Source organism: Passer domesticus, chromosome 2, assembly GCF_036417665.1.
Source record: "Passer domesticus isolate bPasDom1 chromosome 2, bPasDom1.hap1, whole genome shotgun sequence".
NCBI classification, from domain to species: Eukaryota; Metazoa; Chordata; class Aves; order Passeriformes; family Passeridae; genus Passer; species Passer domesticus.
In genome coordinates, this window is record NC_087475.1 from 11,393,803 (window position 1) to 11,412,757 (window position 18,955).

Here is an 18,955-nt window from a genome sequence, read left to right on the forward strand (position 1 = left end):
GAGGGTTTCTATCTCACAAATTCTGTTGCTATTCACAAACTTATTCACTTTCTTGGATGGTGTACTAGATTCAATGGACTTAACAAACTGGCATGGAATTAATACTTTTTTCATCTTTGCATAGAATAAATATGGAATATGTATGTTCTAGTAATATGAATATCATTTGTCCTGTGACTGATAACTTCTTCTCAGACTCCTTTTCGGTTGTTTCCATTGTGGTTGTATTATAAAAAGCAGAGACTAAAATCTCTTACTGAAGCTATATTTCTCAATATGATAAATTGATAAAATGGCATTAACATTTACCAAAGATAAAGAAAATTATTTTTGTTTCCCTATCATGAGTAACATATGAAAAAAAATATATCAAAATTTTTGTTAACAAATAAAACTGAATTTTGAGGATGCAGTCTCCTTCACTAAGCGTGTTCTTTCCTCTCTATATGAAATTAATGATAACCAGATTGAAGAATACCTGTCTGATTGTGTCTGATTACTTTAGATGCTGCTTTCTGCTTTGTTGTTGCTTATAGTAACCTCAGTTCAGCAGAATTTCTTTTGTGCATTTTAGTATATAATCACTATTGATCAGCAAAGAAATAGTAGAGGTAGAAAAAAAAGAAATCAAATAGCAACCTTGAAATTACATACTGTCAGAATCTCAACATGCCCTAAGTTACTCATTTGAGAGAGTTCAGTGTTGAACTGGGAGTGGTTGGAGCCATGCTGGGACACTTTCCACTAAGCAAGCACGAAACTTGTGTAGGTGAAGTACAGTGAGGAATTCTGCAGGAGCACTGTGGTTGGGAAATGGATGGGAATTGGTTTTCACTTCAGGAAATAACCTGTTGTATACATTTTGTCTTTCTGACACTCAGTTTAGATTTGTCAAATATTTTTGTGGTTTTATAGTCACATAAAACTCATTGCTACTAATGCATGTGGCCACATGTATTAATAAAATATTTATTTTCATTAAGGCTGTAAAGGAAATTCTGTCCTGATTTTTCCAGATTGCCCCTTTGCAGTCAGTAAAAATATTCTTGATATAATCATTAATACTGATTCTTACAATAAAGATATTGTGCTGTTGTCAAATTTAGGGCAAGGAAGGAAAGGAAGAAAATTGAATAGAACAAGTACATGCCACACTAAGAAATAAGACACTGGGTTTTGAAATGTAGAAGGCACAGGACTTAGCTGTAAAGATCAATATAAACTGAGGTACTTCAGAAACTACTCAACTATGGGAAAAAAAAAACTTTTGTCATTGTTACTAATTATTTAAAATTCCTGTGCTTCAGTTATATCAATAGTACACATAGAGCCATGTTTGTTGCATCTATCTAGGTGTTTCCAATGTGCAGTTGCCACAATATGTAGAGCAATGACATGTAAAACATAAAGATCAGAGGCTCAGTTCAATAATATGACATTATAATGGAGAGTGCACTAAGGACAGTTACATTACTTTCTTCTTGCAAAACTTCCTTTTTTTAGTCAGATGTTCTTACTTAACTTTCAGGTTCTTTTTTTCACCTTTGCAATAGCTTTTGGTCCACTTTTGTTTTATATTTTTTTTAAATTTATTGAATATTATTTGTTGAGGTTCTTAAATTCAAGGTAGAAAGTAATGATAAATGTTTTCTTTAGTTTGCCAAAACTTGTGCAATTTCATTTTTCTGGAACAATTACCTCACATGCCATTGGTTCTTCTATTTTTCTGAGTTTGGAACCTAACTTCTTATTTCTAGGCCTCTCTTCCTCATTCCAGGTAAGGGTGATAAAACTTTGAAAGAAATTGATTTTCTCTATGCTGAACCCATTAACCCCAGCCAGCCACTTACACCCCTAACAGCAGTATTATGGAGAGAATCAGAAGGGTCAAAGCTGGAAAACTTCAAGATAAAGACAGTTTAATAGGGAAAGCAAAAGCTGCACGTGCAAGCAAAGCAAAACAAGCAATTCATTCAGTGCTTCCCATGGCTGGGCAGGTGTTCAGCCATCCCAGGAGATCAGGGCCCCATCACAGGTAATGGTGACTTGGGAAGACAAACCCCATCACTCAAACATCCTCCCCTTCCTTCTTCTTGCCCCCACTTTATACACTGAGCCATGATGTCACACGGTCTGGAATATCCCTTTGGATAATTGGGGTCACCTGTCCCAGCTATGTCTCCTCCCAAACTCCCAGGCACCCCCAGTCTCCTCACCAGCATGGCTGTAGGAAAAGCAGAAAAGGCCTTGGCTCTGTGTGAGCTCTGCTCAGCAATAAAAAACATCTCTGTATGATCAACCCTATGTTCAACACAAATCCAAAACACAGCCCCATATTAGCCTCTGGGAAGAAATGTAAATATCCCAGCTAAACCCAGCCCAGTCCCATATATACACATGGGGACCTTAAGGATTTTTTAAATTCTTGACAGAAGAAATAGCCCTTCTAAAGACTGGTTAGAGTGTCAGTCTGAAAGAATTTTGGACTGAGATTTCTCACTGCTGTCTTATTGATAAACCAATTCCCAGTAGTACCCAGTCAGAAAAAGCCTTTTATATGTTCCACCAGTACCCTTGCACAAACCATCTATGATGTTCACAATTTAAAAGTTGTGTACTACTGTCCAACATGATTTAATAACAATTCTCTGACCCTTCTCATCTGCAGTCAGTAACTCATTAGCTGCAGCTGAAGGGGTTCATGGGTTTCTGAGGTCAGTTCTAACACAATAAACGCTCAAATTACATTTTCTAACTTTTTTGTTTGGCATAAATCTAAGTGGCATACATCTTTCATTCTAAAGAATGAACATGAACAAAATACATCCTTAAGAGACAGGGATTTACGTTGTGGTTCTCATTTTGCAAGTGAACCTCATATTTTAAGTTTTAGAGCCTTGAGGTTTTTGTTATTCAAAAGTCAATCAAATAGGAGCATCATTCAGAAATTGCAAATGTAAAGTAATGAAGGGATTTTTCTGTTGCATTAAATGATATTGTCATAGTTATAAAAGCCTCTTTAATATTTTATTTTATCCTAAATAGAACTTCACTTTTTGGTATACTTTACCTCAGAAAAGCCAAATTAATTATGTAGATATCATGGTGTGTTTAACCACAAGTGAAGTACTTTTTTAATTGGGTTTGGTCAAATTTATTTTTTGGTGGTTTTTTTTTTTTGTTTTGTTTTATTTTGTTTTGTTTAGATTACCTACTAAATTACTGAACTCTTCAATTCCAGTCTGTAATAAAGCAAAAGTAAATATATATATGTACATATGTATATATAAAAATTTTATTGAGGGAGCTAAGCCAAGTATTTTCACAGGGAAACAGGAAATGTTTTTCATAGATTTGGAGCTTGGGCATTCATAGTCACTTGTGTAAATGTGCTCCTGGGATACCCTGAATGCAGTTTTCATTATGCAGCTTCATTGTGCTCTTGGGTGGGAGAATTGGTCATCATGGAATCCCAGGGCTGTGGTATCTGATGAGAAACTCAGTCTTGCTGCAAAAAGCACAGTCCCTGGAGGAGGACTGCTAAATATCTTACATGCTAAACTCATGAGACATTATGGAAGCAATACATCTATAAACATTTTCATTTTTGGTGATAAGAAATGTAAGTATTTCTTATTAAAAGCAGCTCTTATTAAAAAAAAATTATAAAACTGTAGATCCAGCTTTCCTTTGATGCAGAGGGTTTTTATTAATTTCTTAGTCATCTCACCCCTTCCAAAAAAAAAAAAAAAAAAAAGACCACCAAAAAGCCCCCAAAACTACTCACACCAATGAGGAAACTTATAGTAAAACAAAAATGGGTGGGATTTTCATACTTTGTGGGGTTTTTTTCATGGGCAGCTGACACAAACAAGCTGTTGTACTTCTTTCTACAGTGTACCAAAATCTCCAGTGTGCCAGGAATCAGAAGATACAAATGGGGAAAGGGGGAAAGGAATGATTTGCAAGAAATAGGTGGCAGCTGTTGCCAGTGACTCTGTGGAAGGTGTTTAGGCAGTCTTTGTCCCTAAGCCTCCAGCACAACTCTTGAGCTCTGTGCTGCAGCCATAGCAGGGAGATTTTGCTCAAGCAGCTCACTTCTGTTATTCACCCTTCCTGAAGCCTACAGCCTCTCTGTTATTTCAAGTACACTCTAAGGCTTACATCAGAAATCCTCACCCAGAGAGGGCACAGAAATGAGTTGGTTTATGACATGAGTGTACAGCTTCCTTAAATGAGGGGTTAGATTTGCTTCAGATTAAATTTAAGCATTTGCTCCTTAAGCTACCCTTGCTGTGCTCCGATGGTGCTTTATGTGTTCCAGTTCTGTTTGTTCAGTTCTTTTTGCTTTTCCTTTTACTTAAACATGCTGCTATCTGTGCTTACTCAGTTCTTCTCCCTTGGCTTCAGCAGGGAATGCTGAAAGGTTTTCTTCTGTCTATCTCTCTAAACCTCAGCTGAGTCCATGGAAAGATCTTTATCCTTTCTTCTGGAAGAAAGAAAAGCACTGATAGGTAGAAGTCTTTTTTTCCCTGCTGGAGCATTTCTCATCCAGGTCTTTGGGCTGTATCATTATGCAATCAGCCTTGCAGTGAGAGATGCAGTGCTGGAACTACCAGTCAATGAATATTTCAACTGCTATCCGATTACTCGAGGAATCTCAGCTCCCTTCCCTAGAAGGACTGTGAATTTGAAATGCAGTGAAGAAGTGTTCAAGAAAATACTGAGAACATATTTTTGTGCTGACAAAGCTCTGGGAATTATATGTGTGTGTGTGTATACACACACACACACACACACACACACACATATATATATATATATGTACATATGTGAATGAAAGGCTTATCCCTTCATGTACTGCACAGATTTTACTGTTTGTGGAGTTTGGGTTTTTTACTTATATTGTGTCAAGCTTCAGCTGCTTGGACAGCTCTGTCTATTGGTGTTTTTATGCTTTTTATGCTACTGTGGATGAGCCTGGTGCTGGATGCTAGCCAATGCTTATCAGTGATCTTAGTGATTCTTAAGTTTCCAGAAATCACTTTTCTTCCAAACAGAGGATAAAGCTCATTGTTATTTTATATTTACCATGAGCATATGAGAAAGTTGTTTAGCCTTTGCCGTTTGTTAATATATGCCTTAATGAAATAACGTACAGCCATTAATTATATGTTGCAATGAATATTTAACTAATATTACTCTACTCCCTAAAGTACTTATTCATCAGAAAATCCTAAACCTTGTGCTGGTTTGTTAAGAATGAAGGTTTATTGCAGACACTTTTTCTCAAATGTGGTCCTATTTCATAAAGGTTCTTGAGGCATGAACCTGTCATTTCTTGCTGTATATACATAGAAACATGCTGTATGTCATAATGCCATACTGTGTGACTTGGAATAGTTTATGTGTTCTTTTTTTTTAATTAAACTTGGATGCAATTGCAGTTTAAAAGTACAGGAGTTTTCTGATATGGTCAGTTCTAGAAATATTTTAATCTAATTTTTTCCCTTTAAAAAACAGAATTTAAAAAAATAAATAAAAATTAAAAACTTTTAAGTAATTCAGCTTTTGTTTTTCCTTTGTGTTTTACCAGTTGAAAAGATACAGAGCCAGTGGGATGAAGTGCATGGATACCTCCAAAACCGGAGACAGCAACTTCAAGAGATGCTGAAGGACTCAACACAGTGGCTGGAAGCTAAACGAGAAGCTGAGCAGGTTCTTGAAAAAGCAAAAGCTAAGCTTGAGTCATGGAAAGAAATTTCCTACACCGTGGAAGCTTTGAAAAAGCAGAACACAGAACTTAAGGTCACTACTGAGTATTAAAATATTTCCATTTTTGTTAACGAAGTCATTAAAGAAAATGTTCTCCAGCTGTTTTCCTCTAACTGTGGACAGTGTACATTGCAAAAAGTCTTCCACAGCAAGTTAGAAAGAAATTGACAGGCAAAGTCTAAAATATATGTAGCATATTCCTTGAATATGGAATTGGTCTTAACAGTCATAACAAAGAGCTGGCTGATCTCACAGGAGGAATACCTACCTGTTCAAGTATTTCACATCTTTTCAGCAGCCTCAGAGCACTGGTTCTGCAGAAATGCTGCAGTATTGGTATGGCTGTCCATGGCTGTCTGCTCTGCTAATGAAGCTGTATAGGTTTGCTGCAAGTAGTTGAGAAAGCAGGAAAAAAAACTCAACTATAGAAAACTAAATGGATATATTTTGAAAATCAAGCATTTTAGATTTGCCACAAGATAATCTCATCAGCTTCAACCTTGACAGGGTTATTAACTGAAAAAAAAACCAATCTGAAATGGCTGCTCTTGTGATTTTAGCACACATGTTGTCACATTATGGTGCTTCAATATGTTAACTTATATAGCTGAGCTATACCTCAGGTAAAAAATATTCTGTTGCCTCAGTTTTGAAGTTCGTGAAATAGAAACAGTCATACTTTGGTGAGATTCTTCATTAATAAATGTTGAGAACAGCTGTTTAAGATTAATAGTATCTCATTTTCTAGCTGGAGAAAATGAAGGTTGAAATCAACCAATCGAATCAGCCTTTTAAGGTGACTCTTGCCTGTATGGGAAAAGAGTTACACAAATATTTTGTGATATATTCTCCTCTCCTGCCCACCTGATTTTTGTAGGTTTTTTAAACTCCTACCACTCAATTTTTTGTTAAGGTTTGTGTACTTAGAGCAGTCCTATTTACACAGCTGAAGGTAATGAACTGCTATGAAGAGTTTGTGGGTTAAAGTCCTCATCAACTGGTGTTGCTGCCAGAGAAAATACATGTAGAACTTCATGACTGGTTCAGTTATCTCCATCACCAGTTAGAATTAAATGCAAACTCTGTTGGAGTTTTTGCTTTTTTTTTTCCCTTTTGCTTGCCTGTAAGAAGCATAAAAATATTCATCAGGCCATTGTTTTAGGGCTGAGGTGAGGTTAAGTTATCTCATTTAAGATTGTACCAAAAGGGTCATTGCTTGGGAAGGGTAGATTATGGTAAACAAGGGCAATCACTCACTAATGTATTGGAAAGAGTTATAGATCATGTGTAGTGCTGTCATTCAGCACAGAGGACTCCCATTTGTCACTGTCTTCCTGCAGAGATACAGTCCTGGCTTCTGCCCAGTATTTGTTAAAAAAAAAGGAAAAGCTTCAACATTGTCAATGTCTCAACTCTGCAAAGACTCAATTAACAAAAAAACAGTTTTGTGCAAACACTGTTTTATGTCATAGTATTGGAGTGTCATATGTTTCAAAACCAAATTACTAAACTAGGAAAATAATTGAAAATGTTGCTTTAGAAATGGATTTTTTGTCCACTTTTTTTACAAGAGTATATGAAGTTGAGATGGGGTTTAAGAGGGTACACTTCATGAAAAAACAATGGGGTTGTTTGGATCAACACTAACCATGGAGGGAAATAAGAACATGCCATTCTTCTCCTTCACCCCCAGAGTTCTAGTGGAAGAATAATAGTGTACTTATTCACAGAAGGCATCTTTACCTATAAACAGATTGGGAATGGAGACCTTCAGATTCTTTTGCCTCTTACCTTAGAAGCCCTGAAGATTTTTTTGCCTCTTACCTTACTTAGGCTGTCTGTATCCTCAGCGATTCCCACCAGTTTGGATCCAATGAGATAGATGTGTTGTGTCAAGTTATAGACATTAACCTATAGTTTCAATTTCAGTGTCTCAGCTAGTCCATCTTAATTTGTGCCCTCCTGATGGTATGAACATCAACAAGCTCTACTCTTCTGAGATTGTTAACTTTCATTTATTTGGTTTTGCTTAGCCTTTCCTTCTCAAGTCTAGAAGAAATTCATTATCTTAGAGAGTGGGGAGTAGGAGGGGTGGGGGATTTTTTTTCCCTCTCCTTTTTGTGTTTCTTCTGTGGCAGCCTTCCTAGAGGAATTATCTTTGTCTGACAGTAATTCCTATTGTGTCAAATCTTTCATCAACTTTTCTCAGATGTGACAGCATCAGCTGTTATGTTCATGCTTGAAATAAGGGGTCATGAAGTCTAAGGAAAATGGAATTTATTTTTGTTTTTGAGTTAGCAGCTTTATGTTTCTGCTGTACAGTATCATCAAACTGAAGGACCTAGAAATACATCAAGTTCTCAAAATAAATGCTTTCCAGGCTTCTGTGCCAAACACATATATTTTGATTTTGTCCCTTGAAGATGTAGAGTAAGTAGGCTGTCTTTTGGCTTGCTGTTACACTGATGAAGAGGAAGCTGTAATTTCTATTCAGTTGCTTTGAGGGAAAGAGAGAGGTCAGTGCAAGACTTAATAAATTCTTCAGACTTATTAATTTTGTCAGCTTTGTATCTCAACACAGCTTGGTGTGAGAAAGTAGTCACCAAGCATTCTTCTGATTTGCTTGTTAAACTTTGTAGGTCTGCCCAAAGACAGCTGGATCAATGTGTAAGCTCCCTTCTGCTCTAGGGAAACTTTTAGTAGATGCTTGTATTGATGCATTTCTGTTAGGGTATCGTAATACATGAGTACATTATAAACTCAGTAATAACATTCTCTTGATTATTATTTTTTTACAAGGCCAGCATAAAACAAAAATCATATGCTAACATAAAACAAAAACTTGCTTGTATTTGGCCATTAATGTTTTTTAAAGAATTTAAAAATTTTGTTTCTGATATTTAAAAGATAAAAGTAACTAGGTACTACAGCTAATCATTAAAAATATTATTAATTTGAATCAGAAATTAATCCAGATTCATTTGCTGAGAATTACAGCATTTTTTTCATTCTGTTTTTTTTAAATTTTTTTTTTAAATTTGGTATTGGAGTACGAAATTGGTGTTAGGTGTGGGGAACCAAATTATGGCAATGTGGCCAATGAGAGTCTTGACCATTAAGCCCTGTTTTTATTGTTCTTTAAGTGATGACTGCAGATGGTTAACTCAGCAGGCTGAAGGTTATAGGTGTATAAATAGTACACAATCACACCTCAACTCCTTGTATCAGCACGTCATCAGAACATAAGCTGGTGTAAAACTAGCCTTTTCTTAATAGGATACTGAGCTTCTGTTTGAAAGAGGAGAAAAAAAAAAAAAAACAAAAACACCTAAACTCCAAACCAAACCAAACTGGTCGGATTGCTGTTCACTCTGTGGCTCCTTGCTTTGGCAGGAGCTGGTGAGGCATCTTTTCTCCCTCTGTACAGATTCATCTGGGATAGCCAAAGTGAAGAGAAGGAAGAATGAAGAAAATTTTAATTCCTTTCCTTCATTGTCCACTTATTTCTTCATCTAAACAGGAAATTCAATAGCAGCCTGATTGCATGCCCTGTCCTGTTGGGACTCAAAAGGCCAGGCAGCCTTCCACTGGCAGAGCCCAGGGTGAACTTTATGTCCTGAATTTTTGGATAAGGCTGAGGTTGCCTTTGCTTGCCTTTGTCAGTTTCTTGCAGGGTAGTGACTTACTGGGGACTCTTTTGCCATTCCCTGTGTAGAACAAAATCAGCATTGTGTGGGTTTTTATTATTCCAGGGCTGACAGTGTACTGCTTTGATTTCGGTGAAACAGTTAACAATTTAGTTTATGTTATTGACTGTGTTGCAAACACTGAATTAGAATTCCTTGATTAAAAAAATAAATTCTTTAAGTTTTATTTATAAAACATGCTACAGATATATAGAAAAAGGACAGGAAGACAGCCTGATTTTCCAGATTTGTGATTTAGACACAGAACTGAATGATGTTCTACATTCATATTGCTATATTTGAACTACTGTGCATCATTGATTTTGTTCCACTGGGCAATCCTGGGAAAAAATAAAGTGCAGCTCTGATTTCATTACTTGTTTTTAATCAGAGTCTCTTAATTGCACAGGCTTTATTCTTAATAACATCAACTAGTGTCTTCTAATTAAAAATTATAAATAAATTTCTACCTAAGTAACATGATAAATGCACAGCCTTAATTCTTTAAGCCTTTTAATAAACTCAGCAAATTCCAGTGATAACACAGGCAAAACAAAGAGAATGCTTTGAAAAGAATGTCAGAAAGAAATTAAGGTAATGTAGCAATTTCCTTTAAAGAAGAAAAAAAATCCCTTGGTCTTAAGTACCTAAAAGGCAAATGAGACCTAAATACATAAAAGGGAAAAGAGGAAAGAAAATATTGTAATTCTGAAGGACACACTGCACTCATGTAGGAGGGCAGTTAATGGGGCTCTGTTGGGATAGACAGGTAAAACTTGTACCCCACTTGGTTCTCAGTGTCTGCACACACAACAAAGTTGAGGCATGCACTCCTCAAAGCTGTTGAAAATCACACCAATTTCCAGTAAAACAGAAAATACAAATATTTTCCATCACCACAGCTCTCTATATTCATAATTTCTTTCCTGAGTGTTGACCTTGTGTTGTAGTGTCAGGAAGTTAATGGATTAATGTTGAAGTTAATTGTGAGAAAAACACATTTGGAAGTAACCTTGTAATGGATCTTCCCATTTATTTTATTATGAAACAGGGTTTCAAATATTTTAGAGGGTCAATTTTATTCACATGGATCTGGGCAAAAAGATCTTATTTTCAAAGTAAATTTACAGATCATTAATTTATAATTCAGACAAAATGTTATGGTAACTTTTCTATATAAAGCAGTGAAGAGTCTGCTGTGATTCTTAGGCTGAGAATAAAAATTACCTGTCTGTCTGTGTAATTTTAAACAAAAAAAAAAAGGTAAGGTAAAATAAAGACAGACCTAAAGGAGAACAGATACTTGCTATTTAAGATCTACAAAACTGAAATTATAATTACTGTAGAATTTACTTACTATTTAGTATTTAGTATATATGTTATTATATTTATGTAACTATTAAAATTTATATATTTATTGTGTATCATTCTGGCAGCAAAATAGCTCAATTGGCAGACTGCTTCCAAAACAACCACCTGCCTGTATCTTCATCAAAGAAATAGCAGTGTTTTCCACAAAATTATCACCTTTCCTGTCTAGATCTCTTTACTTAGCAAAAGAATTTTCTTTAAAAAATTGTCTAGACAGCTTCATCTTAGGCGCGCTTAACCATAACATGTTCAGGTGGTTTTCAGGATTAGGGGTTTGTAGGCTCCTCCTAATGTTTGGTAGAAACAGGATCCCTTGTTCAAAGCAGATAAACAAGGTCCTGTCTTAGTTCCTGAGGCTGTCTGGTGTTCAGTAACAGAGTGATCTGCCCTCTCATGAAGGAATAGCACAGGAAATGGAAGAAGTGCCTGTTTTCAGCTTTTAATTATGGAGAGAACCTAGAGGTGCTGAAGTAGCCTTTTAACAGATAAGAGTTTGGGGGCAAAAATCAACACCCACCCACCCCCCCACCCCAAACTCCTTTTGGACTCTATTCAAAGAGCAAGTGCATTTTAGTCTGAGTCTTAATCAAAATCAGTTTACAGACCTTCTGAGATTACAACCTTAATGCATGAATTATTTAACATTTATTTATTTTTACTTAGTTATTTAGGCTCTTTCACCAGGGATTGCATGTAAGTTCAGCTCTATGTGAAGAATTCCTCATCTGAGTCAAAACAAGATTTCAAAAGGAATACTGCTTTGGGAGAATGAAGGGGGGTGGAAAAGCTATTTTTTTCTTCACAGGCATTTCCCTATTTGTATATTAAAGCACAACAATAAAGACAGTTCAGTCTTACTGTTTGTTGTCAATAGCTTCAAATGTTTATATGCAACTTACTATTTCTATTTACAAATACAAACTGTTTTTCTACTTGTATTGTCCATTTTATTGGCTAGTTGGAATCTGTTTAGTACAAAAGTACAAGCAGACAATCAATTAATTTTGCTCTTCCATTTTGTTGTTACACATTATGGATTAAATATGCAGCTTCAGTGCATTTATATGGAAATTTGCTCTGAGAGAAAGACTAACAGGAAAGATGCATGGGCGCTGCTGCTGGCTGAGTGACTGCTCTGGATTTCCTGGCCTAGGTGGAGAGGAGAAAAAAAAGAGAGGAGAAAGTGGAGAGGAAAGGGGGAAACAAAGAATTACCAAAATTTAAAAAGCTTTTTAATATTAACCATCAATTAGCATAAAGATATGGATAGGTTTACCAGTAGTATTTTGCTGTATTGTAGATTTAGTGCTGTTCCAGTAGATGGCACTAATTACATAAACAATTTGCTAGAATGAACTAAATTTTAAAAAAATAATATCTGAAAGCACAGGTATTAACTGTTCAAATCAGTATTATTTCACAGTATAAAAAAGAAAATTAGTCAGAATATATGATTTCACTATATTCTCTATCTCAGTATTCAATGTCACAAATAATCATATTTTCCATAATGCATAATAATGCATCCATCTATTTGTGTCTCAGAAAAAAATAGTCAACATTATAATCAGTGGTTATCAATTCGAACTGTCATGTTTTTTCCAGCATTTAGAAGTTGGTTGCTTGGTCCTCTCAGAGTTTAGAAGTAGTCCTGTGATTTTCTGACTGAAAGAATTTAAAACATACAGAAAGACTGATTTTTATTTCCAGTAAATCTGTGGAAGTGGGTTGTTTTTTTCCTTCTTTTTCTACAGATGGTATAAGTTATTCAGCTCATTTTCTAATAGCCATGCAATGTATGTGATCATTTTATGTTGATCTGAGGATTATTCTTTCATTCTTTCTTTCTTTCTCTTTTTACTTCAGCAATTTTCAAAAGAAATACGACAATGGCAAATAAATGTAGATGTGGCAAATGACCTGGCTCTTAAACTGCTCCGTGATTATTCAGCAGATGACACCAGAAAGGTACAGCTGATGACAGATAGTGTTAATGCATCCTGGGCTGCCATTAATAAAAGGTAGGATATAAATTCTTTTGTTAGATTTGTTGTTATTCTCCACTAACATTCATTGTCCAGCTGTGACTGGAGATTACAGAAGATACAACTTTTGCAAATGACAAGACTGTAGTGGTCACAACTCTTCTGTAGAATTTTTTGGAAATATGTCTTTAGAATAGCATTTACTTATAGCAAATAACATTTAGCTTCCTGCCAATTTTCCTCTGCTATAAACAGTTGCCAACTAACTTAAGCTGATAGATCAGATTTCAAGTATTTAACATTGTTTCATATGTCTGTACTATCTTCACATCACAACCACAATAGTGATTCTGACTCATAAACCAAATCTAAAAATGACAGACACAGCCTTTTAAAGCAGGTTCAAAGTAGAAATGTTATCCTGTATCTTTGAAGCAAATCTCTAGTCAAGAAAGTTTTTATTAAATCCTTGACTACATTCTTGATTACATTTCACAGCCTTTCAATGTTTGGTTTAGATGCCAATTCCTTATTAAATGCAATTTTTTTTTTGCAACTTGCCAACAAATTGTGAATCATTCAATATGCAATCTACAAGATTATAACATATTGCAGTAAAAATTACTTTCTTTATAGTAGTGAAAGATTTTTAAATCATTGAACGTAAGATTAGATATGTAAAAATTATATGAAGGTTGTTTTAATCAGTATCTTGGATTAAGCTTTATAGTTTATAACTGAAACCATAAATGAATTAGATCTTAACATATTTTTAATTAAAGTCTATGAACAAGACCAGAGAAGTCAGTTTAGCTAAATGTGCAGTGAATGCAGTAGATCTTCTTGCATAATAGTGGTTACTTAATTCACTGATGACTACGGAAGTTTAATGTCACTTTTTGTTTAGTTTGTTGTTCATATGAATGAGTCACTTTAGCAGCATTTTTCTGAAGCAAACTTACAACTGTTTGAAGACCTTGTTTGAATGAGAGAAGGGATACTCTTGATGTCCACTAAAAGAAAGGCACACAATAATTTGAAAGCTTTTTATTTTTAACTAAGCTGAGATTTTAGTATAAACATTCTGGTTTTACCTTCTTGCATTTCTCCTGTAACGGCAATAGCCATTTTAGCTTTATTAGAATTAGCCATATTTTTACAAAATTGTGTTTTGTTCACTGTGGCCTGAGAAGGATTTTGGGGAGTTTGGAGTCTATTGCTGGATGAGAAAGGCTGGGAGTCTAATGCTCAAAACCATCCCTCATGAGTAGATACAATCAGCAGCTCAAAAGGATTCCACATGAGAACCAAAGGTTTTTTGTCTGTATTTAGAACCACAACCCCCGGTTGGTGAGAAGTCCAGGATATGTTTCTAGCTGCTGTGGCTGCTCTGTATTAATTGTAGCTAATGGGCATTTCTAAACTTGTTCATGCCTCAGGCACAAGCCCAGGTGTGTCTAATGTTGCCCAAAGGCAAGAATTACCATTCTTGCATGGACTCTGCCAAGTGCTAGGCTGAGAGACAGTACAAATTCTTCAAAACACATTCCTTGCAAGCTTATATAAAATGTACAGATATGTTAGATGAATTACAATAGTAAAAGTTTTATGTCTAAGAAGAGACTTGCTTAAGTGACTGAGTTGACATTTCCCTTTAAGATGTAGAAGTGTAGGAATAAATATGAGCTGTGAAATGAGTACCCTAGTTTTTGATTGTGTGACGTTGTTACATTTCTAATATATTTTTAATTTAATGTTTTGTATACAACTTTTGTAATACTTCTTATGATTTGAGAACTTGACAAAGCATTGCTGCACACAGTAGTTGATAAGCTTCTTTAAGGGCTGGATCACATTTCTGTTGGTCTTTTGTGATACATTGATAAATATGGACATACTAAAGCGTCGAGTCACCATAAGACTTTTACTTTGGAAGATTTTCTGTGCATGTAGAACTTTTAGGTTTCTTTGAAGCTCTAGTCAGGCATTTTGCTCATGCAGCAGCTCCTGAGTGAGGTCTTTAAAAAATGTCCTAGATTTCTGGAGGGATTTAAAGCCATGTAGATGTGAGACGAAGGGACAAGGTTTAGAGGTGGGTTTGGAAGCATTGGGTTAAGGGTTTGACTTGATGATCTCAGAGGTCTTTTCCAACCTAAATGATTCAGTGATTCCTTTGTTAAAGAGCCCTGTGGAAGGAGATAATGAAGTCCATGGGCCTTTGGATGACTTAAATACCAATTTGTTCTGGCTTTTTTTGTATGGTTTCACTTTTGATTTTTTTTCCCCTCCTTCTATGCTTCAACTCATCAGCTTTCAGGTTACTGCAAAGAAAAATAAAAAAAAAAGGGATGGTGTTATGGTTTTGGGGATCTTTTGAACTGTAGGAGAATATTTACTCAGTAGAAAGAATACATGAATTATTTTGTCATAGTCTTCAAGAAAAGCTAGTTTCCACTCAGATATGTATGCAATGATTTCAGATATATCCATGTGTGTTATTTTCATCTAGACAATGAATAGTACTCTTGATGACTGGGTCACCTCACAGTGACAGTAGAAATAGATTCCAAATTACATTCTTGACCATTCCTCTAGTATTTTACAAGCAGTTTTATCACTTTTTATGTACATCTTAAGTTCCAAGAGGAAATATTCAGCTGAACATTTTGCTTTCTCTCTCTGTATTGCTAAGTTAAATGGCCTAAATATTTTGTGAATATTTTATTTTAAAAATTTAAAGTAAGCATTGCTTACATTGTTTTGAACTGGTTTTCCTTAAACCTGTCATATCAGAATTGTGTGTCAGTATAAAAAAATGTGAAACCTGCTTTTCCATGAACCAATTTACTAAGACAATAGGCAAGCAAGCAGTGGTAAAATTCCACTTTGCCTTTTGGTAATAGTTGCCAAAGCAAGTACTTCACTCATTAAGGCAACATCTGTTAGCTTGTGTTTTGTTTTGCTTAAGTAGATTTGCAGCTGATTGCTGTGTGTTTACCCTTTGCCTTGCTGTTGTGGTTTATAACATTGAGCTATAACCAGTATCTCTCTAAGCCCTTTAAAAGACAACCTGGTGAATGCTTGGTGGTTTTTTCCCTTTTTTTTTCGCTTGACACTTTTTAATTTTTGCTTTTGTTTTTGATACTGCAAAATGCACTAAAAAGCACATGAACTGATCACTTGGGCAAAAGCCAGACTGACTTGTAAACAGGCCTCTTCTTTCTTAGAAGCACTGGCTTTACAAGAAAATGCCATATTATTTAAACTGAAGCACTTGAAGAGAAAGTAATATCTATTGCTTCCATTAGCAAAAATAAATCTAACAGATGACCTGAAATCTTTTCAGGAAGGGGAAAAGGGCAATGATAGAAGCAACCATTAGAAATTTGCTGTGTAAAAAAAATGTTTGTTATGGTGTTATGTTGCTTCCTCCTTTTGTGCGCACAAACATTTTACGTGAATTACTATACAAAAATATCAACAGTTGCTTGTATTTTCCTTTCCTGTGAATCCACTAATTGTGCTAAATATCAAGCTAAAAATGGACTTAGATCTGTCTTAAATGGAATGTCTATAATGAAAATAATTGTCTAACATATTCTGAGAATTCTTTAGGATTACAAACCACCACAGTGTGATAGACATCTTCAAATATTCACATCACCCACCAGTTCCTGTGGCCAAACTCAATAGAGTTCAGACCATACAGCAGGTGTTGGGAGCTTTCACTGCTCAAGATGGTTTTTTGGCTCCCGAGACAGCGTAAAGAACACACCACAATCTAAAAAAAAAAAAAAAACAAACTAAAAAATATAAAAAGTAACTTTCTTTTCCCCACTACAAGGTATGAACAGAGAAAAATCAGTGTAAGGAGAGGCAAGGAAATGGGTTTCTAAACCTGTTTGAAAGATCTGAGGTACCAGCTCCCATGTTTTACTAAGAATGGTGTTAATTCTCTAATTTAGGCAGTTGTATAAACACCTTGATTTTGCATGTCAGCTGAACAGTATAAAATGTAATTGGCCAAAGAAACTAAGGACATAATTAGTACAAAAGTATGATGCATATCTCCTTCATCTCTAAATGCACAATAAAACAATAATTCTAACTGTGAAAAAGGTCATAATCTATATTTGGTCTTTCAGCAGCAAACTATTCTTAATCAGCTGTTGCTTGTTATAAAGACACAAATATTAGAATGTAGCCTTTATCTGTACATGAATTTTGTAAGTATAATTTTGTTACCTGCACAGAAAGAGCTCAATCATTCTGCTGGAGACAGATTTTCTTAATATACTGTACCTGTCCTAACTACTTTACTTTATGTTACTTGTGGAAGTAATCATATTTGCTTTACAGTTGTATTGCATTGTGGATGAGAAAAACTGCATTTACACAGCAGCAGCCAGAATTGTGAATTTTTTTGAGTTATTCTGAAGATTCATAGTTGGTTCCAGTATCTAGACTGTATCTAGGAGCCATCTCTGAAAAGCTTATCTGCTCATTTTGGCTTGGGCTGCTCAAGTCAAGCAGCAAATAATTCACAGTCTCCAAGCAAACCCATCCTTTCCCTTCCTGTTCTCCTGCTGTTTTGAAGCTTGGTTTACATTCCTAAAATCTGTATAGTACCATGAGTGTGAGCAGCTCCAAAAATTCTCTGCAGGCACACTTTTTGGCCGTGGGAATATTGTTTACTTGAGAAGTCTGTTTACACATCTGTGCCTGTGGTTGTTGTCCTGGCTATAGGCTTTCATTCATGGGGGTGTGAGCAAGAAATCCTTGCAATGTTACTTTAGATGAAGGTGAAAAATGTCATTTTCTGATGTAATTTTATTTTTTTTTTTCAAAAAAATACTACTATAATTTTCATTTTTATCATCATGCTGTGGTGATTTATTGATTGGTTTTCAATGTAATTTTGCCAAGCTCAAAGGAAGTAGACACAAGGAGAGACTGCTTCTTGCAACGAACATGTCATGCTGAAGCTTGTTATTTACACCAGTTTAGCAATGGATTCTGATTTAAAATTGCAAAGTCTGTTGGAAAATATTGTAATTGTGGGGCAATTATGTTGATGTTGATAAAACATTTATCTTCGCTGCCCACACCATTTAAGGAAGAAGTTCTCAGTCTAGATGTTTGTCAGATGCTGCCTTTGAGAACTTCTCTTGGTATGAAATCTTTAAGGACTGGAGTACTTTTACTCCATCAGTAAAACTGGTCACACTAAACAAAAGTGAATCTCTTCAATCTGAGGTATCGCAGTTCAGATTATGTCAAGGACCAAATAATTTAATATGTCAGCATGTTAATTTTGAGCACTGTTGACTATTACTTTGAATAAAACAGGCAAAGATTTCAAAAAAACCTTTAATCTGGCATTATTCTGAAAAGTCTGAATTATATATGGGATCCACATGTCTTTTTTATTAAAGAAGTGGGCGTAAGAAGCCTTTCATTTTTATGAAACTAATTTGTCAGTAAAGCACTCCACACTTCTCAAAAGTTACTCTCCAGCAAACTCTAAAGAAAAACTCTATATTTGCTGTTTGTGATGCAAAAATATTGCCTTTTGTGTTTAGAATATGGATGTCTTTAAAGTTACCTAAGATTTTTTTCTTATTACAAAAGATTTAAGTATTTTTTGCTTTCTTTGTTTCAACCTGTTACCTTTATTTTAAATCCTCAGACAAGGACTATGAGAAGGGTGGGAATGGCAAGGTTTAAATGCTTTGATTTTAATTTGTTATGTTTTTCGGTTTATGTTTTACTTATATAATTTCTTAATATATCCATTTTTAAAAGCACACCTAAAAAAACATTTGATGCAGAGGGATTATTTTATGATAATAGATAAAAGAGAGGTAACATATTTGAAAGACATTCTACTAAAATGCTTACAATCTCAAGCAAATATAAGATCAGTGTTACCAGCAACGACATCAGTTAACAATGCTTTGCTATTTTTTCTTCCTGACACCCCTCAGAATGATGACATTTAATCTCTTATGAGAAAAATAAATTGTAAAAAGAAGTAAATGAAGCTGCCAGATGAAGCTCATATAATCAGAAGATCTAAAAAGTCATCTTAGCTGCTTATATTCCAGTTTTATCTTAGCCTCCACTCAGCTGGCAGCA

General features: G+C 35.1%; 1 protein-coding gene across 17 annotated transcripts in view; it reads left to right on the plus strand.

The window, feature by feature from the left end:
• The window catches only part of DMD (dystrophin), a 1,145,450-nt gene that overhangs the window by 874,723 nt on the left and 251,772 nt on the right, over positions 1-18,955 (plus strand). For 16 of the 17 annotated variants that reach the window (XM_064407380.1, XM_064407383.1, XM_064407377.1 and 13 more), the window contains 2 exons: positions 5,597-5,808; positions 12,699-12,853. In XM_064407380.1, the coding sequence (XP_064263450.1) occupies positions 5,597-5,808; positions 12,699-12,853 (367 nt within the window). Of the gene's footprint in view, positions 1-4,219; positions 4,242-5,596; positions 5,809-12,698; positions 12,854-18,955 lie in introns of those variants that run through there. The other variant, XM_064407393.1, reaches the window with a different exon arrangement.